Here is a 20,482-nt window from a genome sequence, read left to right on the forward strand (position 1 = left end):
TGTAGATGACACTGCAGTGAACATTATAGTCACAAATCATAGTCCTCTTAATAGATTTTTTTCCTAGTAGTATAGCTAAGTTGAAAGCAGTGTGTATGTGTATAAAAACAAGGGTGGGTGGCTGGGTGGGTGGGAGTTTTCAAGCTTGTAGCATATACTACTTGTTCGTTCTGTAGTTAAATAAATGGTAGGAATTTAATATGGACAGTCATTGTTCCTTTTTCCCCTTCTAAAAGTATTTTCCTAGTGCTTTTACAGCTTTCTTGAGGTTACCTTATTCTCACTTTTTCCAGGTGGTGGCCTGCTGAGATCTGCCATCCTCGAGCTGTACCTTCCAATATTGATAAAATGAGACATGATGTGGGCGAGTTCCCTGTGCTCTTCTTTGGATCTAATGACTACCTATGGACTCACCAGGCCCGAGTCTTTCCCTACATGGAGGGGGATGTGAGCAGTAAGGATAAGATGGGCAAAGGAGTAGATGGGACATATAAAAAAGGTAACAGTATTTTTTTTGTTTTTAAGGAAACCTTTTTTGCCTGAATATCTGTTGTGTTATGTGTTAGAATTACATGTGTTAGAATTCATACATGCTCAGGCAGCTGTGTTCTGCTCTGTGGAGGCAGTATAGGACAGCATGTGGCTACAGCTATAGGATTTTGCAGGGAGGGTGACCCAGAGTAAACACTAGTTTGCTCAAAAGGGCTAGAGTGTCTAGCAGAGCCATGTTTGTAACGAGAAGGTTTCTTTCTTTTTCTTTACTTTTTTTCTTAAAGCTCACTGAGAAGAAATAAAATTACCCCCAAATTATAGAGAAAATGAGATAGTAAAAGTCAAAGCATACATGTTTGGAATCAATTTTTTTAATAAACTGTCCTCTCAATGAAGGAGTAGGGTCAGCTAGAAGCCAGGAAGGGTGGTGTCAATCTTGAGCCTCAGTTTTCTCTTACTATGTAGAGAATGAAAGTTGCTCTGAGAATTCAGTGCAATAAAAAAAAAAAAAAACCCTGCAGGGCACATAGTTATCCATCAGTGAAAATTACTTTCTTCCTTTAGCAATCAATCTGGGTATTTTTTGCTATTTAAATATATTCGCATTCTGAAGTGTAAGATTTTTGTCTGCATGATAAGGTTAAGAGGAATTCTTACCAAGTGAAACTTCTTGGTGAGGTACAAGAACATTCTCAGTAAGTGAGACTTCCCTAGGGAACCAGGTATAGGACTTACTAACAGTTCTGTATAAGCACTTATGGAATGTATAAGCACTTATACTGTGGGATCTTTGGTTTTGAATTTTTGTAGTCTCAGATGGTCAGGGACCAAATGATCAACATCTGTGCTTACACAGAGCTGACCACTGCTGAGACTAAGGAAGAAGTTGACTTGTTGGGATTATCACAGGTCTGAGTCTGCTGAAGCTTTGGGATTCTGTTCTTTTTTATGCCTCTAACCGGGCTGGTTGGGTGCCTCTGCCTTCAGGGGACAGATGTTTCTGTGGGGTATTTGGTCACAGATACCAGCTGTCAAAATACTATTTGGTGAGCTTTGTGGCAGAACAAAAGGAAGTATAACTGAGCTGGGGGTGGCAGTTTGGAAATTATGAATGACTTTTTTCCTAATGTACTTTGAAGAATGAACCATAATAACAGTTAACCCCTTATGGGCCCTAGTTAAATATTGTTTTCTGATTTAAGTCGTTGTGGCAAACTAAGTTAGATGCCATTATTCCTTATCTCATAGATGAGGAAACTGAGGCACATAAAATTTCTTGTGTAAGGTCCCATTGCTGGTAAGAGAATGAGGAAGGTTTCAAGCTTTAGTAGTTGGGCTGCAGAATCCAAACTCTTAACCCATATACTGACTGTGAAGAAGTTAGCAATTTAAAGTGTTGTAACATGAAGACAGCACATGTTGACTTTGACAAGCTGATTTAGTAATCTCCAAGTATTCAATTTAGAGGAGCACTGGGCTGAGCAGTTTTAGAAATCTTAATCTGGGTAGAATGTTGAAACCATAGACGGTGAGAGGCTGCACCCAGGACTATCCATGAGATGACTGTATCAGTAGTTTCTAGTAGAGACAACAAGACTGCTACAAGGGGAGTGGAGGAGATGGTGGGTGCTGCATCAATGTTAATAGATAGATTAGGCAAGACATGCTAAATAAAATAATAGGATGAAGGAAAGAAGGATCTTAGAACAATTTATAGGACTCCAGGCAACACATACTCTGCTAGATGACAGGGAAATGGTGGCGGGGGGAAAGATGGATTGGAGGGAAAATTTTTAGAACTGACAGCAAGGGGAAAGCCACAGAGAGGAAAAACTTGAAATTCTTTTCACTGATTTTAACCTAGTTAAGGAATAATGATTAAAGTTTAATTTACTTTTAAAATTTTATTTATGCATATAAGAACTGGGATCTAGGCCAGAAGTGTGGAGGGTGAGAGGACTCTCCAGAGACAGTGGGAGCAGAACAGGAGGATCTACTTAAATACACTGCTGAGGGGAGCAGCGGGAAAGACAGGAAAGGTCTGCTGTGCCATGTCGCTTAACTCCCTGGCCGTGGATGGAACTCATGCTGCAATGGCTGGCAATAGCTTGATAGCTATAGCTATCCAGGGTTACCTCCCTGCCCTACCATGGAGGCCCAGAACTACAATCATATAAAAGTATAGGACTTTGGGGCTTCCCCGGTGGTGTAGCAGTTGCGCGCTGGCCTACAAAGCTGCCTGCAGCCTCTGCAGCGCTGGTTCGATCCCTGGCCTGCCGACGAGGGTCCCACATGGCACACAGACCCCTCCTGCCGCACCCACTGCTCCTCTCAGCAGTGTACTTCGGTCCTTCTGTCTGTTCTGCTCCCCGCTCTGGCTCTGGTGAATTCTCTCACCCTCCCGCGCTTCTGACTGTACCCAGTGCTTGTGTAAATAAATAAATATATCTTCAAAAAAAAAAGTATAGGACTTTGATGCAGATTAGTTACTGTAGTAAAGATCTGTTCTTCATTAAAATGAAAGGTTGGTATTTATAAGTTGACTCTTACAAGAGTAGGAGAGGTGCTTTAATGAATAAGCAAGAAGGAGAAGGACATTTCAACTTGGAATTTTTTTTCCAGGGGACCATGGGTATGTTACCTGGGCACATTGGAGGCAGGATGTTTTTGGAAATGAGGTTCAGGACTGAGGAAAGAATTAAACTTAAAGGCAGTGATTTTACTGAGACGATGTAATCTAGTTGTCCTTAGGAGATGTTCTGTGTGGGTTTTTCAAATCATTTGGCTGTTTGGTTTTTGTTTTATGTTTTCCTCTGAGGTAGGTTTAGTAATGGAGTATGCTTTTTGTCTTAGTGCTATCTATACCTGATTACTCTGGGGACTGTAATTTACTTGAAAATAAGTTATATTTTATTCTTTCATGTAGGGTTGGTTGATTTTTGTTTGAAACATGGAATTTCCCCAGTTTAAAAGGGGAAAGAATGCAAAATAACACCCAGAAATTTTTGAGTGACTTGTGCTATGTGTTTTCTTAGCTCTTCAGGAAGCTGCAGCAAGGTTTGAGGAGTTAAAGGCCCAAAAAGAGCTAAGACAGCTTCAGGAAGACCGGAAGAATGACAAGAAGCCACCACCTTATAAGCATATAAAGGTGAAAAAACCCCTCAGGAGACTCCCATCTCTATGACAGATCCTGTAGCTTGTCCTCTTCCCATTCTGTTCATCATGAAAATTTGAAACACAATCATAGTTACTTTTAAGTAGCAGTATTAGCTTGAAAAAAGTGAGAACTCCATTGTGTGCACTTTATAAATGCTAGCAGCCCTTTAAAATAGAGTACAAAATCTGTTAACTCTAGCTGACTTTCATTTTCTGTTGTCTTTTCATACCAGTGGGTAGATTATGTTGACAGTAAACATCTTTCTGTTTGAAAGGGACCAAAGACTCATGATCAAAAATAATAAACAGTACCAAAATATGAATGACATGTATGATGAGTCTTCTTGGTAATGGCTGATAATATACTTTAGGTAATCAGTATGACTAGGATTGCCAAGGGGAATTCATAGGTGACCAGTTTAATCTTCATCTACCTGGTAAGATAGTCCTTTCTATTTATCTTCTGGTCCAGTAGACACTTTGTATATTTTTACATTTTTAATTCATTTTATTAATGAATAATTTACAGAAGTAAAAATGTAGAGGTACTCAAGAACAAATTAATTAGATACTTTACAGTAAGGCATTTACAAATCTTACTGTCAAGTTAGCTTGGGTGCTTAAACATGAAAGAATACTATTTGCTTTGTTTGCAAAATGAGATTGCCCAGGTTTTTGTTGCAGAAAGTTTATAATGTCATTCCTGTATGGCAGTACCACATATATTCATACATATTTGTCTTTAGAAATGGATTGTTGGTATACTCATTGATTTTTTTGCATTTCTGAAGTCTTACAGCCCGGGATTTCATTAAGCAATCAAAAAAAATTTTTTTTTAAAGATATATCTATTTATGCATATAAGAGCTTGAGTAGTACAGGCCTGAGGAGTGGGGCGAGGCTGAGAGGATTCACCAGAAACAGAGTGGGGAACAGAACAGGCAGATTGACCGAAGCACACTGCTGAGGGGAGCAGCGGGCAAGCCAGGAGAGGTCTGCTGCGCCATGTGGGTTGCTCCCTGCCTGGGCAGGAATTGAACTCATGCAGATTGAACTCAGTCCTCTGCAGTGGCTGCGGATTGCTTCATAGGTTGCGTCTTAACCCTTGCGCCACCAGGGAGGCCCCTAAGAAATCAATTTTACCACCATCTTTAGTCTTTTGTATTTAATTATGTCCCAGATAGTCCATGGGGCATCCTTCAACTAAAAATCTATTTGTTGTTTATCTGGAAAACAGACTTAACTGGGTAGCTTGGACTTTAATTTACTAAATCTAGCAGTCCTACTAAAAGCAGAATATAAAAGATGTTATGTTTAGTGGCTTTTTGGAAAGATGATGTAGTACCTTGGAAAAGTAATACATACATGAAGGTGTGATTTTTTCATTAGTGCATTATAATGCAGTGATTATATTATTGTTATATTTTTAATGTAATAATAGACTGATTTTATTATTGTTCTGTGTTCTGATTAACTTAGTTTTTTTGGGCATAATTGTGAACTATTGATGTGTAATGATGAAAGAAAAAATGATAAAAGATACAGAAAAGTAAAAACACTAAAATTCCATAATTACAGTAAGCTTACAAAAGGGTCTAGTTGACCTGTATACCTGGTAGTAACAAGATAGAATGAGTTTTGTTCTTTTTTTTTCTTTTCTCTTTTTTTTTATTATAAATTTCATTTTTATATTCCCCATACTCTTTTTTTTTTTTTAATAAATAAATTTTCCCTTTTATCTTTGGAAGACCTCTGATAGACTAGAAATCATAAAATACCAATCCTTACAAATAGTTAAAACTGCTGGAAAAACAAACTCAAAAATTAATCTGTCAATGGTCATGTGGGTTGCTTGCACATATTAGCTATTTTGCTAATATGCTACTGCTAAATTTTGGTAGTTCAAAATCATATAAAATGTGTCATGAAACTTTTTTTTTTAAATATTTATTTATTTATACAAGCACTGGGTACAGTCAGAAGCGCAGGAGGGTGAGAGAATTCACCAGAGCCAAAGAGGGGAACAGAACAGGCAGAGTGACAAAATACACTGCTGAGGGGAGCAGCGGGTGCAGCAGAAGAGGTCTTTCGCACCATGTGGGACCCTCGCTGGTGGCCGGGGATCGAACCGGCGCTGCAGAGGCTGCGGGCAGCTTCGCAGCCCAGCGCTCAACCACTGCGCCACTAGGGGAGGCCCTTTGTCATGAAACTTCAAGAGAAAGAAATCTTCCTTTTATAAAGATCCTGAATCTTCTTGTTGAGTTGCCTGATGTACTGTGATATATTTTACTTCTCTAGGTGAACCGTCCTATTGGCAGAGTACAGATCTTCACTGCAGACTTGTCAGAAATTCCCCGTTGCAACTGTAAAGCTACTGATGAGAATCCTTGTGGAATAGACTCGGAATGCATCAATCGCATGCTGCTTTATGAGTGCCACCCCACTGTGTGTCCAGCTGGAGGGCGCTGCCAAAACCAGTGCTTCTCTAAACGCCAGTATCCAGAGGTTGAGATTTTTCGCACATTACAGAGGGGTTGGGGTCTCCGGACAAAAACAGATATTAAAAAGGTGATGAAAACTTTTTTTTTTTTTTTTTTTTTAAAGATTTATTTATTTTTGCTGGGGCACAGGCCAGAGGTGTGGTGGGTGAAAGGATTCACCAGAGACAGAGTGGAGAGCAGAACAGGCAGATTGACCAAAGTACACTGCTGAGGGGAGCAGTGGGTGAATCAGGAGAGGTCTGCTGCACCATGTGGGTAGCTCCCTAGCTGGGGATCAAACTTGTGCCGCAGAGGCTGCAGACAGCTTCATAGGTTGTGTCTTAATTGGTTGTGCCCCCAGGGAGGCCCAAAAACTTTTCTTGATTCCCAGACTTTTTTTCTTCTTTGCTGCTGCTTAGTGAGTAATTCTTCTTGATAAATACAAAGAAATTGATCATGGAAGAAAATAACATAGGAGTTAAAATTGTTATTATATCTTGCCATATCCTTCCAGCACTTAGAGGCTTGAGAGTAGATGGTCATTATTTCTAACGTGCTTGGTATTGAACATGTTCACTATGTGTAAAGATGAGGGAAGTCCATAGAGAAAATACAGTGGCCTTTTCTGGCCTCATTTGCTCTTTGTGAAAATCTTGGAAAATGTAGTTAAATTGGCAAGGATAGTGAGTGAATGATAAAGAGATGTTAATCACCTATAATACAATAAAATCAATTTTTCTGAAGGAAAAATAGGTTTGGATTCATAGAACATGAAGAAGAAAAAGATCTTTAGTGTAAATGAAATAATATCTTGGGCTTCAAATGTGAAAATCCTTTAAGTTTCTAACAAATAGGTAATGTCTGTCTAGAATGATTTTATTTTCTCCATTTTTATTATTTTTAAAATTTTATTTATATATTTTTTACACTGTTGTTGATTTTTGTACAATGTTTGATTTCTCCTCTCAGGTGTAATCTCCATAACATTACCACCACCAGGAAACCGTGAACCATAACCATAGTCTCTTGTGCTCTTCCCTCTCCTGTTTTTATCCCTCTCCCTCCCTTTCTCTGCTGAATGTCTCTGATTTATAGGTTGCCTGCTAGTTTTTGTCTTTTTCCCCCTGATCCCTTGTGTGGTGTCCCTGTGTTCCTCCTATAAGTGAAACTATCCAATATTTTTCTTTTTCCTTCTGACTTATTTCACTGAGCATAATCCATATTGCTGCAAATGGCATGCATTTATCTTTTTTGATTGCTGAATAGTATTCCATTATGTATATATACCACATTTTTAAAAATTTTATTTATTATGCATACAGGAACTGGGGTATAGGTCAGAGGTGCGGGGGGTGAGAGGATTCACCAGAGACAGAGTGGGGAGCAGAGCAGGCAGACTGAGTGAAATACACTGCTGAGGGGAGCAGCCGGTGAGACAGGAGAGGTCTGCTCTGCCACATGGGTAGCTCCTTTAACAGCTGGGGATCGAACTCTTGCTGCAGTGGCGATGGATAGCTTCACAGTGCTGTGCTTAACCCCCTGTGCCTCCAGGGAGGCCCAGTTGTTGCCAGTTTTTTTTTAATATGGGCCAGTCTCATTGGTATGAGGTGGTATTTCATTGTAGTTTTGATTTGCATTTCCCTGATTATAAGTGATGTTGAACATTTTTTCATATACCTGTTGGTCATTTGCACTTCCTCTTTGGAGAAGTGTTTTTTTTTTTTAACTCTTCTGCCCATTTTTTGACTCGTTTGTTTTTGTTGAGTCGTGTGAGGTCTGTGCAGATCTTTGAAATCAGTGCCTTGTCAGCTGTGTCGTGTGGAAATATTTTCTCCCAATCAATAGGGTGTCTCTAGAGTGCTTCTTATTTGACACTTTAAATAAATCTTACTTCAGCTAAACTTTATGATGAATTTTACTGAAGTTCATTTCTAGGAAATAAAGTGAATATAGAGGTGTCTGTTTAGTCATTTGCTAAGAAGCTGTTCAATATTGTGTGCCAGGCATCATACTGCAGACACAGTGATGGAAAAGTGAGAGACAATCCCTGTTTTCATGAAGTTAACAGTCTAGTGAGGAAGAGGATGTAAGCAGGGAATGACCCAAGGTAGAATCACAAAGGTTTCTGGAGGCACGTGGCAAAGAGCCTGAAAATAGCTTGTCTGTGTGACTATTTTTGAGAACGAAAGAGAAATATGTGCTGTATTAGGCCAGTTAAGTGTTACAGAACATTGCAGGTAGAGAGGACAGCATGAGTGAAAACCATTATATGGTGTAGTCAGTCAAGAGGATGGTGATATGAAATGTAGAAGGGCAGTAGGTAGGCATGTTCCAAGGAAAAAGAACATAGTTAAGGGATAATCACTTTTGAGGATTTTGTCAGATAAAGGAATTCACTATCCATATCATTGTTATAAAGGAGGCTTAATTTACTTATCTTCCATTTTAGTTGATCTTTAGTATCCAGAATATCCCAATCTATCTACAGGTGGCTGTGGTAGGAGTGAGGAGGTGGTTCTCATTGTCAAATGTTGAAAGCATCATATTTTTGTTATGTGTCTTGAATAAATCTTGGTTAAAGTGACTAGTTATGTGCACATGACCTACTTTGGAAAACCTGTTATTTTCATTTTTTAGGAATAAGGTATACCTGTCAACACAATTGTACTTTTTTGCCATTGAGTCAAGACCTGTTTTATTATTCTAGGGTGAATTTGTGAATGAGTACGTGGGTGAGCTAATAGATGAAGAAGAGTGCAGAGCTCGAATCCGTTATGCCCAAGAACATGATATCACTAATTTCTATATGCTCACCCTAGACAAAGTAAGTAATGAGAAATAATACTTTCACTGTTAAAAGACTATGAGATTATAGTTGTCATAGCTATTGTGTATGTAGGCATGTTGTGCCTACGCATTGCACAAAGCATCACTGCCATGCTTATAGGGCTTGCTTGATCAGGTTTTTAGAGTAGGTAAGATAGCTCATTTCTGGCTGTATACTTCCATAGCCAAAGGCAAAAAAGCTACTTTTCCTTTGGAACCATCTAGTATAAATTGGGGATTATATCTTTTAGTATTTTTACAGTATGATTAAAATTTGAAGCCGGAAAAGTAAATAATCATTCTTTTACCCTTTTATATATTGAGAAACTGACTTGTTAATATTTAATTGATACATTGGGAAGGTCATATAAATTGATGAAAAAACTGAGCCTACAAACCCAAGTCAGCATTCCAGCTACTGGAATTTTCTGATGAGTTTCATTTCATGGTGACTAGCATTATATCAGAATTTACTCCTAATTCTAGTTTCCAAATGTGGCTATTTTTCATGTATCTGAATTCTTCTTTGCACCTGAATGCTAGGTTCTGTTGACTTCTTTTATTCACTAGCTTTTATAACAATTTTTTCCTGTTGTGAAATTTTGTGAACATTTATCAAGTTGTATCATTATGGTTTGTTAGATTTTTACTTCCAGATATTATTATCTTTTGTTGGGATGGGGGTGGTCTTCTGGCCTTAATTAGTATTAAGATCTCCTTTGGCTATTTCTTAAATGTGTGACCAGGGTTCAGGGCTACCTGAGGAAGAAAAATATAGGAAAAGCTGCTTTTTCTAGGGCAGTGGTCCTCAGTCTTCAGTATTTATCAGAATCACCAAACATGTTTGTTATAACACACATTGCTTGTGCCTACCGTGGGGTTTGTGCTTTAGTACATCTGAAGTATAACCCAAGAATGCGCATTTCTAACAAGTTCCCATAGGGTGATAGTCCCAGTGCAGGTTCAGGGACTATGCTTTGAGAGCTACTCCCCTTGGAGATTCAAACTTTATAAATAGGAACTTATTAGTGAGAATACTCTAATTGTATTCTATAATAGTAGAAGTCTTAGGTTGTCTGTTGCGTTGCATCTCTTTTAATTCTAGGACCGTATCATTGATGCTGGTCCCAAGGGAAATTATGCTCGATTCATGAATCATTGCTGCCAGCCCAACTGTGAAACACAAAAGTGGTCTGTAAATGGAGATACTCGTGTTGGTCTTTTTGCCCTAAGTGACATTAAAGCAGGTAAGGATTCTGTAGCTAACAACAGAATTGCAAATTTTATCATCTAAAAATCCTCTGTGTTATGATAAAAAATGAGGTTTGCAAACTCTTCAGTATTCAGTATTCATGTACTTGGCATGGAATATTTTGTTGGTGACAGTGCTTTGGTAAAATACACATAACAAAATTTAATCATCTTAACCATTTTTAAGTGTACAATTCTTTAACATTCAGCACATTTATATCGTTGTGCAGTGATCCCCACATTCATCTCTAGAACTCTTTAATCTCCTCATCTGAAATTCTTTACCTACTAAACAATAACTCCCCATTTCCTCTCTCCCCAGATCCTGGCAACCACCATTCTGTTTTCTCTTTCAGTGATTTTGACTACTCATATATACTTCATATAAATGGAATCCTACTATGTTTGTCCTTTTGTGACTCTTCTTAATCACCTAGAATAATGTCTTCAAGGTTTGGGTACGGATGATTTTCAGGGAATAAATTGCTAGACTTTTAACTTTTATGTGTACTCCCTGGAAATTAGTCTGCGTTAGACAGCCCCAGCAATCCAGGTCTTTTTTCTCATCATCGAAACCAAAGATGCACCTCTCACATATCTGAATTTTATGGTGTATGAGCCCAGAGCCATTAAGATAAACCAAAAACCCCTCACCTCTGGGGTGCTAGTGAATTGGGCAGTCAGTGGCCTGCTTGGGTGCCTGTGTTTCTGAAGATTTAAGAATACATATATTAGGTGGTTGTAACTAGGAAAATCTGACATGTTTATTTGAAAGGAAAGTAAATCTGATATGGCTAAGAGGCTTAACAGTAAAATTGTGTGATGGATATTTTCTGTAAATATTACTATAGCCAAAATTCCATATGAAGAACAGAGTTATCCTTTTTCCAATCAGGGTTTTCTACCTCAGGAAACATTAATTTTGGTAAAATAATTAAAAAAAGGAATTTGGCCAGCTTCAGATATGTTCTTCTAAATTTTTTATTATTATCATTATAATCTGTGAATTTCTCCACCCTCATTCTGTATATCAGAGTTTTCAGAATTTAAAGGTTGTGACAATTTTCATATTTTAAAAATTGAGTTTTAAAAATTGACAAGTTCCGCTCTCCTGTTTTGCATTGTTTCAGTTTTAAATGGCCATTACTGTGCTCTGTTCACCAAAGTGATAGTATTGAATGTTTGGAATCTATGATCGCAGATTAAATTGGGTAGATTTCTGCTTTGTAGCAGAAATTATCAAGTGAATGCTGTAAGGGCTATCATTTACTGGATGCCAGACACTGTTCAAAGCATATTATCTCATTTAACCCTTGGCAAAACTACCGTTAAAAAGTACACCTGTTATGTCTATGTTACTTGGATTTTTGGATCTGACACCTTCCTTTCTCATTCTGTTCTCCATCTCTACCCATTCCAGGGCTGTTACAGTGGGTAGTAGTTTCTGTGTATAAATTTCTCAGTGTTAGTCATATTACTGCACTTCTCTCTCTGATGACTGTTTTTGGTACCACACCTCTACTAGGATCTTCCCCCCCCCCAAAGATTTATTTATTTATTTATACAAGAACTGGGGTACAGAAGCGGGGGAGGGTGAGAGAATTCACCAGAGCCAGAGCGGGGAACAGAACAGGCAGACTGATGAAGTGCACTGCTGAGGAGAGCAGTGGGTGCGTCAGGAGGGGTCTGCGTGCCATGTGGGACCCTCGCCGGTGACCAGGGATTGAGCCGGCGCTGCGGAGGCTGCGGGCAGCTTCGCAGCCCATTGCTCAACTGCTGCGCCACTGGGGAGGCCCTAGAATTAGAACTTTAAACTTGCTTTCTTTCCTTATCCAGCTCTAGGACTCTTCTCATATATATTATTTTCTGTACCCCATATGTTCATAGTCCTTGTTTATCTCTTCTCCAGTGCCCTTTGCCATCCCTAATAAGTGCAGGATTATTGTACGTTATACTTGTTGCTAGAATGTTACCAAGTCTTCTTTATGAACACTGATACCTTCTGATTTATTGCATTGTTTATATTTACATAGTTGATACTGAGGGAGCAGCAAGGTCTGACAAGTATCCTGCTATCTTATACTTGTATACGTGGTTGAGTTGGATATATAAAAATTAAATTTATGAATATTCAGTTATATATTCATGGGTTTTTGGGTTTTTTTTTTCTTTTTTTCATTAGAAGAGAGTAGTGTGAGTAGAATTCCCTATCATTCAATCCAGTAAGTTCATAGTGAATATGGGAGGGTTGATAACATAACCCAGCTTTTATGTTCAATCTCAGTTCCTACAAGTTCCTCACTGTGTGAGCCTCTCACGAGATTATGACTGATGATTCTAATATTGGTACTATAGCCAGCTGCATTATAATCTTTTCAACCAAATAAACAAATAATCCTCTATTTCCAATATTAGATGAAAACTGTCACTTAATGTCACTGGTAAAAGATATGTGAGTCTACAGTGAGAAATCTTGCTGAGATTTGACAGTTTTGACTGTTAGATAACACCCCCACTGAGAGACAACCTCTTCGTATACATCTATAAAATCCTTGTATTTGTTAGGCCTTATCTAACTAACTTATTGTTGGAAAAAGTTCTGTGTGTTTTATTCTTAGTTTTAATGAAATGCACTTTTGACCAATAGGTCCCTTAAATCTGGACATTCCGTTTTAAAAGTTTACGGATTACTGATAAGTACATTATGTCATATTCTCTCTATAAGCTTCTGAGGTTGGGCCTCCCCGGTGGCGCAGCGGTTGAGCGCTGGGTTGCGAAGCTGCCCGCGCCCGAGGAGCTGGTTCGATCCCCGGCTGCTCCCCGGCCACCGGAGGAGGGTCCCACATGGCGCGCAGACCTCTCCTGCCGCCCGCTGCTCCCCTCAGCAGTGTACTTAGGTCCTTCTGCCTGCTCTGCTCCCCGCTCTGGCTCTGGTGAATTCTCTCACCCTCCCGTGCTTCTGACTGTACCCAGTGCATGTATAAAACAAACAAACAAACAAACAAACAAATAAAGCATGCCTCTATTAAAAAAAAAAAAGAATATTACTTATTTAAAAAAAAAAAGCTTCTGAGGTTGTTATTTCTCCATTTAACAAATGGGTTCAGGGCTCAGAACATGCAGTTAGATTGTGGTGTTAACTGTGATATAAAGGCACATAGTTTTCTAGTGTAATTCTGCACTGAATTTCTTTCTTTTGGGTGGTGCCAGGTAAGATATGCTCGTGGTGGCACAAACCGAGTTTCTCTTCATGCTTGCATATGCATTGCCTGGGCACATCACAGTACAATAAACTGTTTCTTTGGTTTTGGTACTGAATGAATGTATTTTGAATTTGAGTAGTTAGAAAATAAGTAAAAAACAACTTGGGATTAACACCTCTATAGTAAAAGTTATTTCAAATATTGTTGTTAGGCTATTTACATTTTTCTGTAACTTTGTTGCATTAGCTGATTAATAATGTTACAGGATTAGAATGTATTAGAATTTGGTTATATATTGAGATGAGAGTTAATAAATTTTTCTGTGAAGTAATGTAAGTAAAGCAATAGATATTAATATTTTTATGATCTGTTATGCAGGCACTGAACTTACCTTCAACTACAACCTAGAGTGTCTTGGGAATGGAAAGACTGTTTGCAAATGTGGAGCCCCGAACTGCAGTGGCTTTTTGGGTGTAAGGCCAAAGGTACCTTACAAACGTTTGCATCGGGAATAATGCTGTGGTCCTCCCTACCCCATGGCAGGGCTGTCTTTAAGATGTTTGAAATAATGACTTCAAATAGATGTTATGGGGTCACCAATTTACTAAGCATTCTTATGGTCAATTTATTACACAACAGAGGATCTTTGGGTGGTGTTGAACTGTTTTGATCAATCTGATTTGTAATTGGTGATACCTTTCTAGCTAAAAAATTGTAAAATGGGAATCCATAAAGTGGGTTACATCCATGTCTTTGTTGGTCTTAGCTGATCTCACATTTCTTAAAAAGTGACTTTAATTCTGTCTCTACCTATTGTGGTCCCTCTTCCCCCACCCCATCTTTTAAAAAATATCAAGGAATCTGCTACTGAATTTAAGATTCTAAATGAAGTATAACATTGCAGATAAACCTAGGATGACCCTTAATCTTAACTATTGTAATCAAGTATAAATACTGTTGTGTCTTCCTGTTTTTTTATGTGCACTTTAAATGAAGTGTAATTCTGTAATTGTTAAGAATTGTTTACAAATCTGTGTCTTGCTTTTCTTAAATATTATAAAAATAATTTTCTTGCTGTTACAGTTCTTCTTAACTGTCATTTTTAGTGACTGTTAAATTTTTTATGTAATGAATGGACCATAATAGATTAATATCTGGATACTTCCAGATTTCTTTATCATAAGTAACAGCACACTGAAAACTGAAGTTTAATTTTGATGCCAAGTAGATCCACAGTGATTCCAGTTATTCCCCAATAATCCTTTTTTTTTTATGAAGTCACCATTAAGAACTAAGATGCAAAATAGCATAGAAGGCTATGCTATGTGAAGATGAAGAGTACTCAGTAATTATTTTATAAAAAAGAAAAATTATATTTACATTGGGTTTTGATTTTTTTGTTTAGTTGGTTGTAGCATCCTGTTCCTTAAGATATCCAGTTGGTTTATTGCCTATGAATTAAAACAGCATTTGAGTTTAACTCAAGTTAATGGTGTTACATCCACTAGGGGTGTAAGGCTTTGCATCTTTAAGGTCTGATATAGTATTCCACATATGAATCAGTAGAAGTTTAGAGATTGGAAAAGATGGCTGTGGGCTAGAAGTAATAAACATGCTTCTTATATTGGTCCTGGATGCTTCTAGGTCAAAATAGTAATGTGATGAAAACCACACAGTCTGATCAAATATGGGCTGCAGAGGGAGCCCAGACAAGACCTACTGAGTGTACCAGGGGAATGATGGGCATGAACCTCAAGATGCCTGACTAGTTGCGGGAAAGCCATGATTAGTTGTCTGTGTCTTGCTAGCATATGGCTCATAGTAAGTGTTCAGTGAAAGTTTGTTGACTACATTGAGAAATGTGTGTGCATGCACAGACATACATGCCCAGAGAAGTCTTTCTTAGTTTTGAAATTAGACAAACGTAAAAATAAAACTTAAAAAGGGTGACCTTAAATACCAGCATGGTGTATCAAAATAAAGTACATTTATTTCATTCAGGTGGCAGAGTAGTTATCATTAATGCTACCATTTATTGGGTACCTATGATGTGCCAGGTGCCTCTCCTGTATTTTCTCTTATTTTCACAACAGTCTTTGAGGACTGTCTCTTCCCAGAGGAGAGACTGAGGCTCAGAGAGGATAGTTAACCGGGTCAAGATCATACAGCTAATGTGTCGACAGAATGCTGACTGCTCAATATCTGACCTCTAGAATCAACCCATTGCCACGGAAGAAAAGTCAAAGAAATTTAAGAAGAAGCAACAAGGGAAGCGCAGGACCCAGGGTGAAATCACAAAGGAGCGAGAGGATGAGTGTTTCAGCTGTGGGGATGCTGGCCAGCTTGTCTCCTGTAAGAAACCTGGTTGCCCAAAAGTTTATCATGCGGACTGTCTCAATTTGACCAAGCGACCAGCAGGTTGGTACCAGAATCTACTTAGAGCACTCCTTGTTCTCAGCCAGAATCCTCAAGGCCCTTTGGTATTCACGTGCACATTTTTGAAGGGGATGTGGTCCCTGTGCTCATTCTGAAAATAACAAGATTAGACTCTCAGGCAATAGAGAAAGGGAATTAGAAGCTCATTTGTTATGTGCCAAGCACTTTATATACAATTACATTATTTTTACGTTATTCCCACCAACCCATAAAGAGGAGACCATTTTCTTTCTTTCTTTTTTTAAAGATTTATTTATTTATTTATACAAGAACCGGGGTACAGGCCAGATGCACGGGAGGGTGAGAGGATTCACCAGAGACAGAGCGGGGAGCAGAACGGGCAGAATGACGAAATACATTGCCGAGGAGAGCAGTGGGCGCGACAGGAGAGGTCTGCTGCACCATGTGGGACCCTTGCCAGCCGGTGGGGATTGAACCGGCGCTGCAGAGGCTGCAGACAGCTTCACAGCATGGCGCTCAACCACCTGTGCCGCCAGGGTCGGCCCAAGAGGAGACCATTTTCATCTTCCCATGATGGAGACGAGGAAATGGTCAGTTAGCTGAGATGACTTGTCATATCAGAGCATAGATGGAGGAGGTGGAATGAAAACCAGATTTTCTGGGGCCTAGCCCTGGTGGCCTAGGCATTAAGTCTCAGTGCTATCAACGCTATGGCCTGAGTTCAATCCCTGGCCAGGGAGCTAACCCACATGACGCAGCAGACCTCTCCTTTCTTACCCGCTGCTTCCCTAAGCAGTGTGTTTCAGTAAATTTGCCTGCTGTTCCCCACTCTGTCTCTGGTTAATCCTTTTACCCACCACATCTCTGTCCTGTACCCCAGTTCTTCTATGCAAAAATAAATAAAACCTTTAAAAAAGAAAAACAGATTTTCTGACTTCAAAGCACTAAGCTCCTTTTCTAAAGAAAGAGAGGTTAAGACAGAGTGGAACTTTTAAATCATTCTAGTTAGTGTGATATGGTTGGCACCACTTTTACTCTCTTCTAGACTATCCCCCTCTGAAGGAAACGCAGTTGTATCAGTTAACACATGATCAAGCTGCATAGGCAGATATGGTACCCAGGAAATTTGTGACTTGGGGATGGAGGATTTTAGAAATTTGGATATGCCACCTATTTTAAACAACATGGGTGAGAAACCAGTAAGGGAGGGGCCCAGGTTGAGGAGTTTATATATCACTGATGACCTGCTTCTAGGAGTTGCAGAAAGAAAATAACTTTGGGATGGTAGTAAGAAGAGTTTGTCTCTGAACTGGCTTTTCTTTAACATGTCAGTGCCGGGGTAATAAAATAATAGAAACTGAGGTACTGTGAGTGCAAGCCTATAACACTGACCTGTTAGTGCCAGGAAGTAGAAATGGGAGTTGTTTTGGAATCAAGGTTGTAGCTGGCACAGGCTGTGATAGCACTGATCTGGCCTATGAGCCAAGAGTGAGGTGTAGCATGTTTTTATTTGGAAGGAGCTGGGTGGAAATATGGTCCATGCCAGAGACTTTCAGGTGTAATTAAATGACAAGGAGAAAGCAACTCAGGTTATCCTTGAGGCCAGCTTTTCCACTGATTCTGTGTAGAAAAAAAAAGGTAAAATTAATGTTAGCTTCAGAACTTAAATTTGAAAAAAGCTAAATTTGTTTCCATTTTTCAGATTTGTGTGTCCCTTCCTGTTCTTAATAATAACCCAAGGAGTTTAAGTAGCTGAGATTTTCCCTTTAGAGTTGAATACTTACAGATTGTGTATAGCACAAATGCAGTATGCAGAAACATGAAGTAGAATCTTAACATTCCACAATGGGGAACTTGGGGTTTTCTTTCCTTGCTGGAAATAGTCATAGAAATAAGGATTTACTCCTTCTGTACATTTAGTTGATACTTGTTACGTAATGGTTGGCTGGTTGTTTTTTCATGTGTTGTACAAAGGGGAAAGCTATGGACTCTGGGGCAGGGTCATGGTCTCAGCAGAGAGTAGTAGTTTGAAATTATTCTTTTGACCCTGCCCCAAAACAGGACCCATCTTATTTGCATCTCTTTGTTTCCCTAAGCTTTTTTTTCATATTTGTATTTTCAGGGAAATGGGAGTGTCCTTGGCATCAATGTGACATTTGTGGGAAGGAAGCAGCCTCTTTCTGTGAGATGTGTCCCAGCTCCTTTTGCAAGCAGCATCGGGAAGGGATGCTCTTCATCTCCAAATTGGATGGGCGTCTGTCTTGTACAGAGCATGACCCCTGTGGGCCCAACCCTCTGGAACCCGGGGAGATCCGTGAGTATGTGCCTCCCCCAGTTCCACTGCCTCCAGGCCCAAGCTCTCATCTGGCAGAGCAATCGTCAGGAACGACTGCTCAGGAGCCCAAGATGTCAGATAAGCCGCCTGCTAACACCAACCAAACACTATCCAAAAAAGCTCTGGCAGGGACTTGTCAGAGACCACTGCTGCCTGAAAGACCTCCTGACAGAACTGACTCCAGACCGCAGCCTGTTGATAGGGTCAGGGACCTTGCTGGGTCAGGGACCAAATCCCAATCCTTGGTATGCAGCCAGAAGCCATTGGACAGGCCACCTGCAGTGGCAGCAGGACCAAGACCCCAGCTATCTGACAAACCTCCAGTGACCGGCCCAAGCTCCTCACCCTCAGTCAGGTCCCAACCACTGGAAAGACCTCTGGGGACAGCTGACTCAAGGCTGGATAAATCCATAGGTGCTGCCAGTCCAAGGCCCCAGCCACTGGAGAAAACCCCAGTTGCTACTGGCCTGAGATTGCCACCACCAGACAGACTGTTAGTCACCAGCGGTCCCAAGCCCCAGACTTCAGATAGGCCCCCAGACAAATCCCATGCCTCTCTGTCTCAGAGACTCCCACCTCCTGACAAAGTACTATCAGCTGTGGTTCAGACTCTGGTAGCTAAAGAGAAAGCACTGAGGCCTGTGGACCAGAATACTCAGTCAAAAAATAGAGCTGCTTTGGTCATGGATCTCATAGACCTAACTCCTCGCCAGAAGGAGCGGGCAACTTCTCCTCATGAGGTCACACCACAGGCGGATGAGAAGATGCCAGTGTTGGAGTCAAGCTCATGGCCTACCAGCAAAGGTCTGGGGCAGATGCCACGAGCTGTTGAAAGAGGCAGTGTGTCAGATTCTGTCCTTCAGCCACCTGGGAAAGCAGTGGCCCCGTTGGAGCACCCCTGGCAAGCTGTTAAATCACTCACCCAGGCCCGACTTCTTTCTCAGCCCCCTGCCAAGACTTTTTTATATGAGCCGGCAACTCAGGCAACAGTAAGAGCATCTGCAGGGGCTGAGCAGACCACAGGACCTCCCAGCCAAGCCGTGGGCCTGGTGAAGCAGGTGAAGCAGATGGCTGGAGGCCAGCAGCTCTCTGCACTAGCTGCCAAGAGTGGGCAGTCCTACAGGCCTCTTGGGAAGACCCCAGTCTCCCTCCCCACAGAAGAGAAGAAATTGGCAACTACAGAGCAAAGTCCCTGGGCCCTGGGAAAGGTCTCACCAGGGCCAGGACTCTGGCCCTTGGTGGCTGGACAAACATTGGCGCAGTCTTGCTGGTCCCCTGGGAGCACACAGACATTGGCACAGACTTGCTGGTCTTTTGGAAGAGGGCAAGACCCTAAACCAGAGCAAAATACACTTCCAGCTCTTAACCAGGTTCCTTCCAGTCACAAGTGTGCAGAATCAGAACAGAAATAATACCAGTAAATGTCACATGACCAGACCAGCTGCCCCCAGGGCTCTTGGGGAAGGGAAATTTTCCTTTCTTTTCCTCCCTTAAAAAACAGACCCCCAGTTTTTCCACTGTTATTCTTTCCTTGTGTCCCAACACTCAGAACTCTTGTGACATTAGCCAGTGGGGGCTTGTGGTTATGTGAGCCATGTATGGAAATCCGAGTGGGCCCCAGCCAAGGAGACAGACAGACTTGGATCTCTTTCCCCAATCTTTACATGGTCAATTTAAAATAAAAAGTCCACTCTGGAGTCAAGCATGGGATTCAATTCCACTGGTCAGGTTGGAAGGTAGAGGGGCTTTCAACGCTATTTGTCTAGCCCTACAGCCCCACTGAGGACACCTGATGAACCCTTGGGAGGAACTAATAATCCATTCAAATCGCTGGTGATTTTTTGAGCATTCACATGTGCTAGGCCAGGTGCTAGTCACTGACAGGAGATGCAGAGATAAATAAGACCTGATCCCTGTGAGCCTAACATGCCTGCCTGGCTTCCCAGGCTGTTTTTAGAACTTTGACCAGGAGATAACAGTAAGTCCTGAGGGCCCTGGGGCTCCAGACTCACTTTGTAATGTCCTTTTTGGCCCCAGCAGTGGTTGTATTGAGTAAGTGTCTCCTGGTCAGGTGTGTGTGCAGGCTTGCACACATATGGTCATGTAGAGGTCTCCTCTGTAAATAGGAGGGGGCTGCATCTAGGCCAAGTGGGACTGCTGGCTAGGCAGCAATAGCTGCTTCCGTCTGGGCTGTGCACAGTCCGAAGATCTGTCCTTGGCAGTCCAGCTGGTTGGGGGGGGGGGGTTAAGGTGGGGGGTGGGGAGCTGGGCTCTCAAGATAGCTTTCCCACAGTATAAGAAGGCAATTGGCAAGCTTACCTTTCTTTTCCACAAAATTTCCT

At 40.7% G+C, this 20,482-nt stretch overlaps 1 protein-coding gene across 4 annotated transcripts in view; it reads left to right on the forward strand.

The window, feature by feature from the left end:
* NSD1 (nuclear receptor binding SET domain protein 1) overlaps positions 1-19,552 on the forward strand; it is a gene marked incomplete at both ends in the record, with an annotated part of 143,349 nt that extends 123,797 nt beyond the window's left edge. For 3 of the 4 annotated variants that reach the window (XM_084244170.1, XM_084244172.1, XM_084244173.1), the window contains 8 exons: positions 294-499; positions 3,528-3,640; positions 5,947-6,216; positions 8,836-8,952; positions 10,060-10,201; positions 13,787-13,893; positions 15,622-15,826; positions 17,928-19,552. In XM_084244170.1, coding sequence (XP_084100296.1) covers positions 294-499; positions 3,528-3,640; positions 5,947-6,216; positions 8,836-8,952; positions 10,060-10,201; positions 13,787-13,893; positions 15,622-15,826; positions 17,928-19,552 — 2,785 coding nt within the window. The remainder of the gene's footprint in view (positions 1-293; positions 500-3,527; positions 3,641-5,946; positions 6,217-8,835; positions 8,953-10,059; positions 10,202-13,786; positions 13,894-15,621; positions 15,827-17,927) is intronic. The other variant, XM_084244171.1, reaches the window with a different exon arrangement.
* Between the last annotated feature and the right edge of the window lie 930 nt (positions 19,553-20,482).

Source organism: Talpa europaea, assembly GCF_964194135.1.
Source record: "Talpa europaea genome assembly, chromosome: 9".
Classification (NCBI taxonomy): domain Eukaryota; kingdom Metazoa; phylum Chordata; class Mammalia; order Eulipotyphla; family Talpidae; genus Talpa; species Talpa europaea.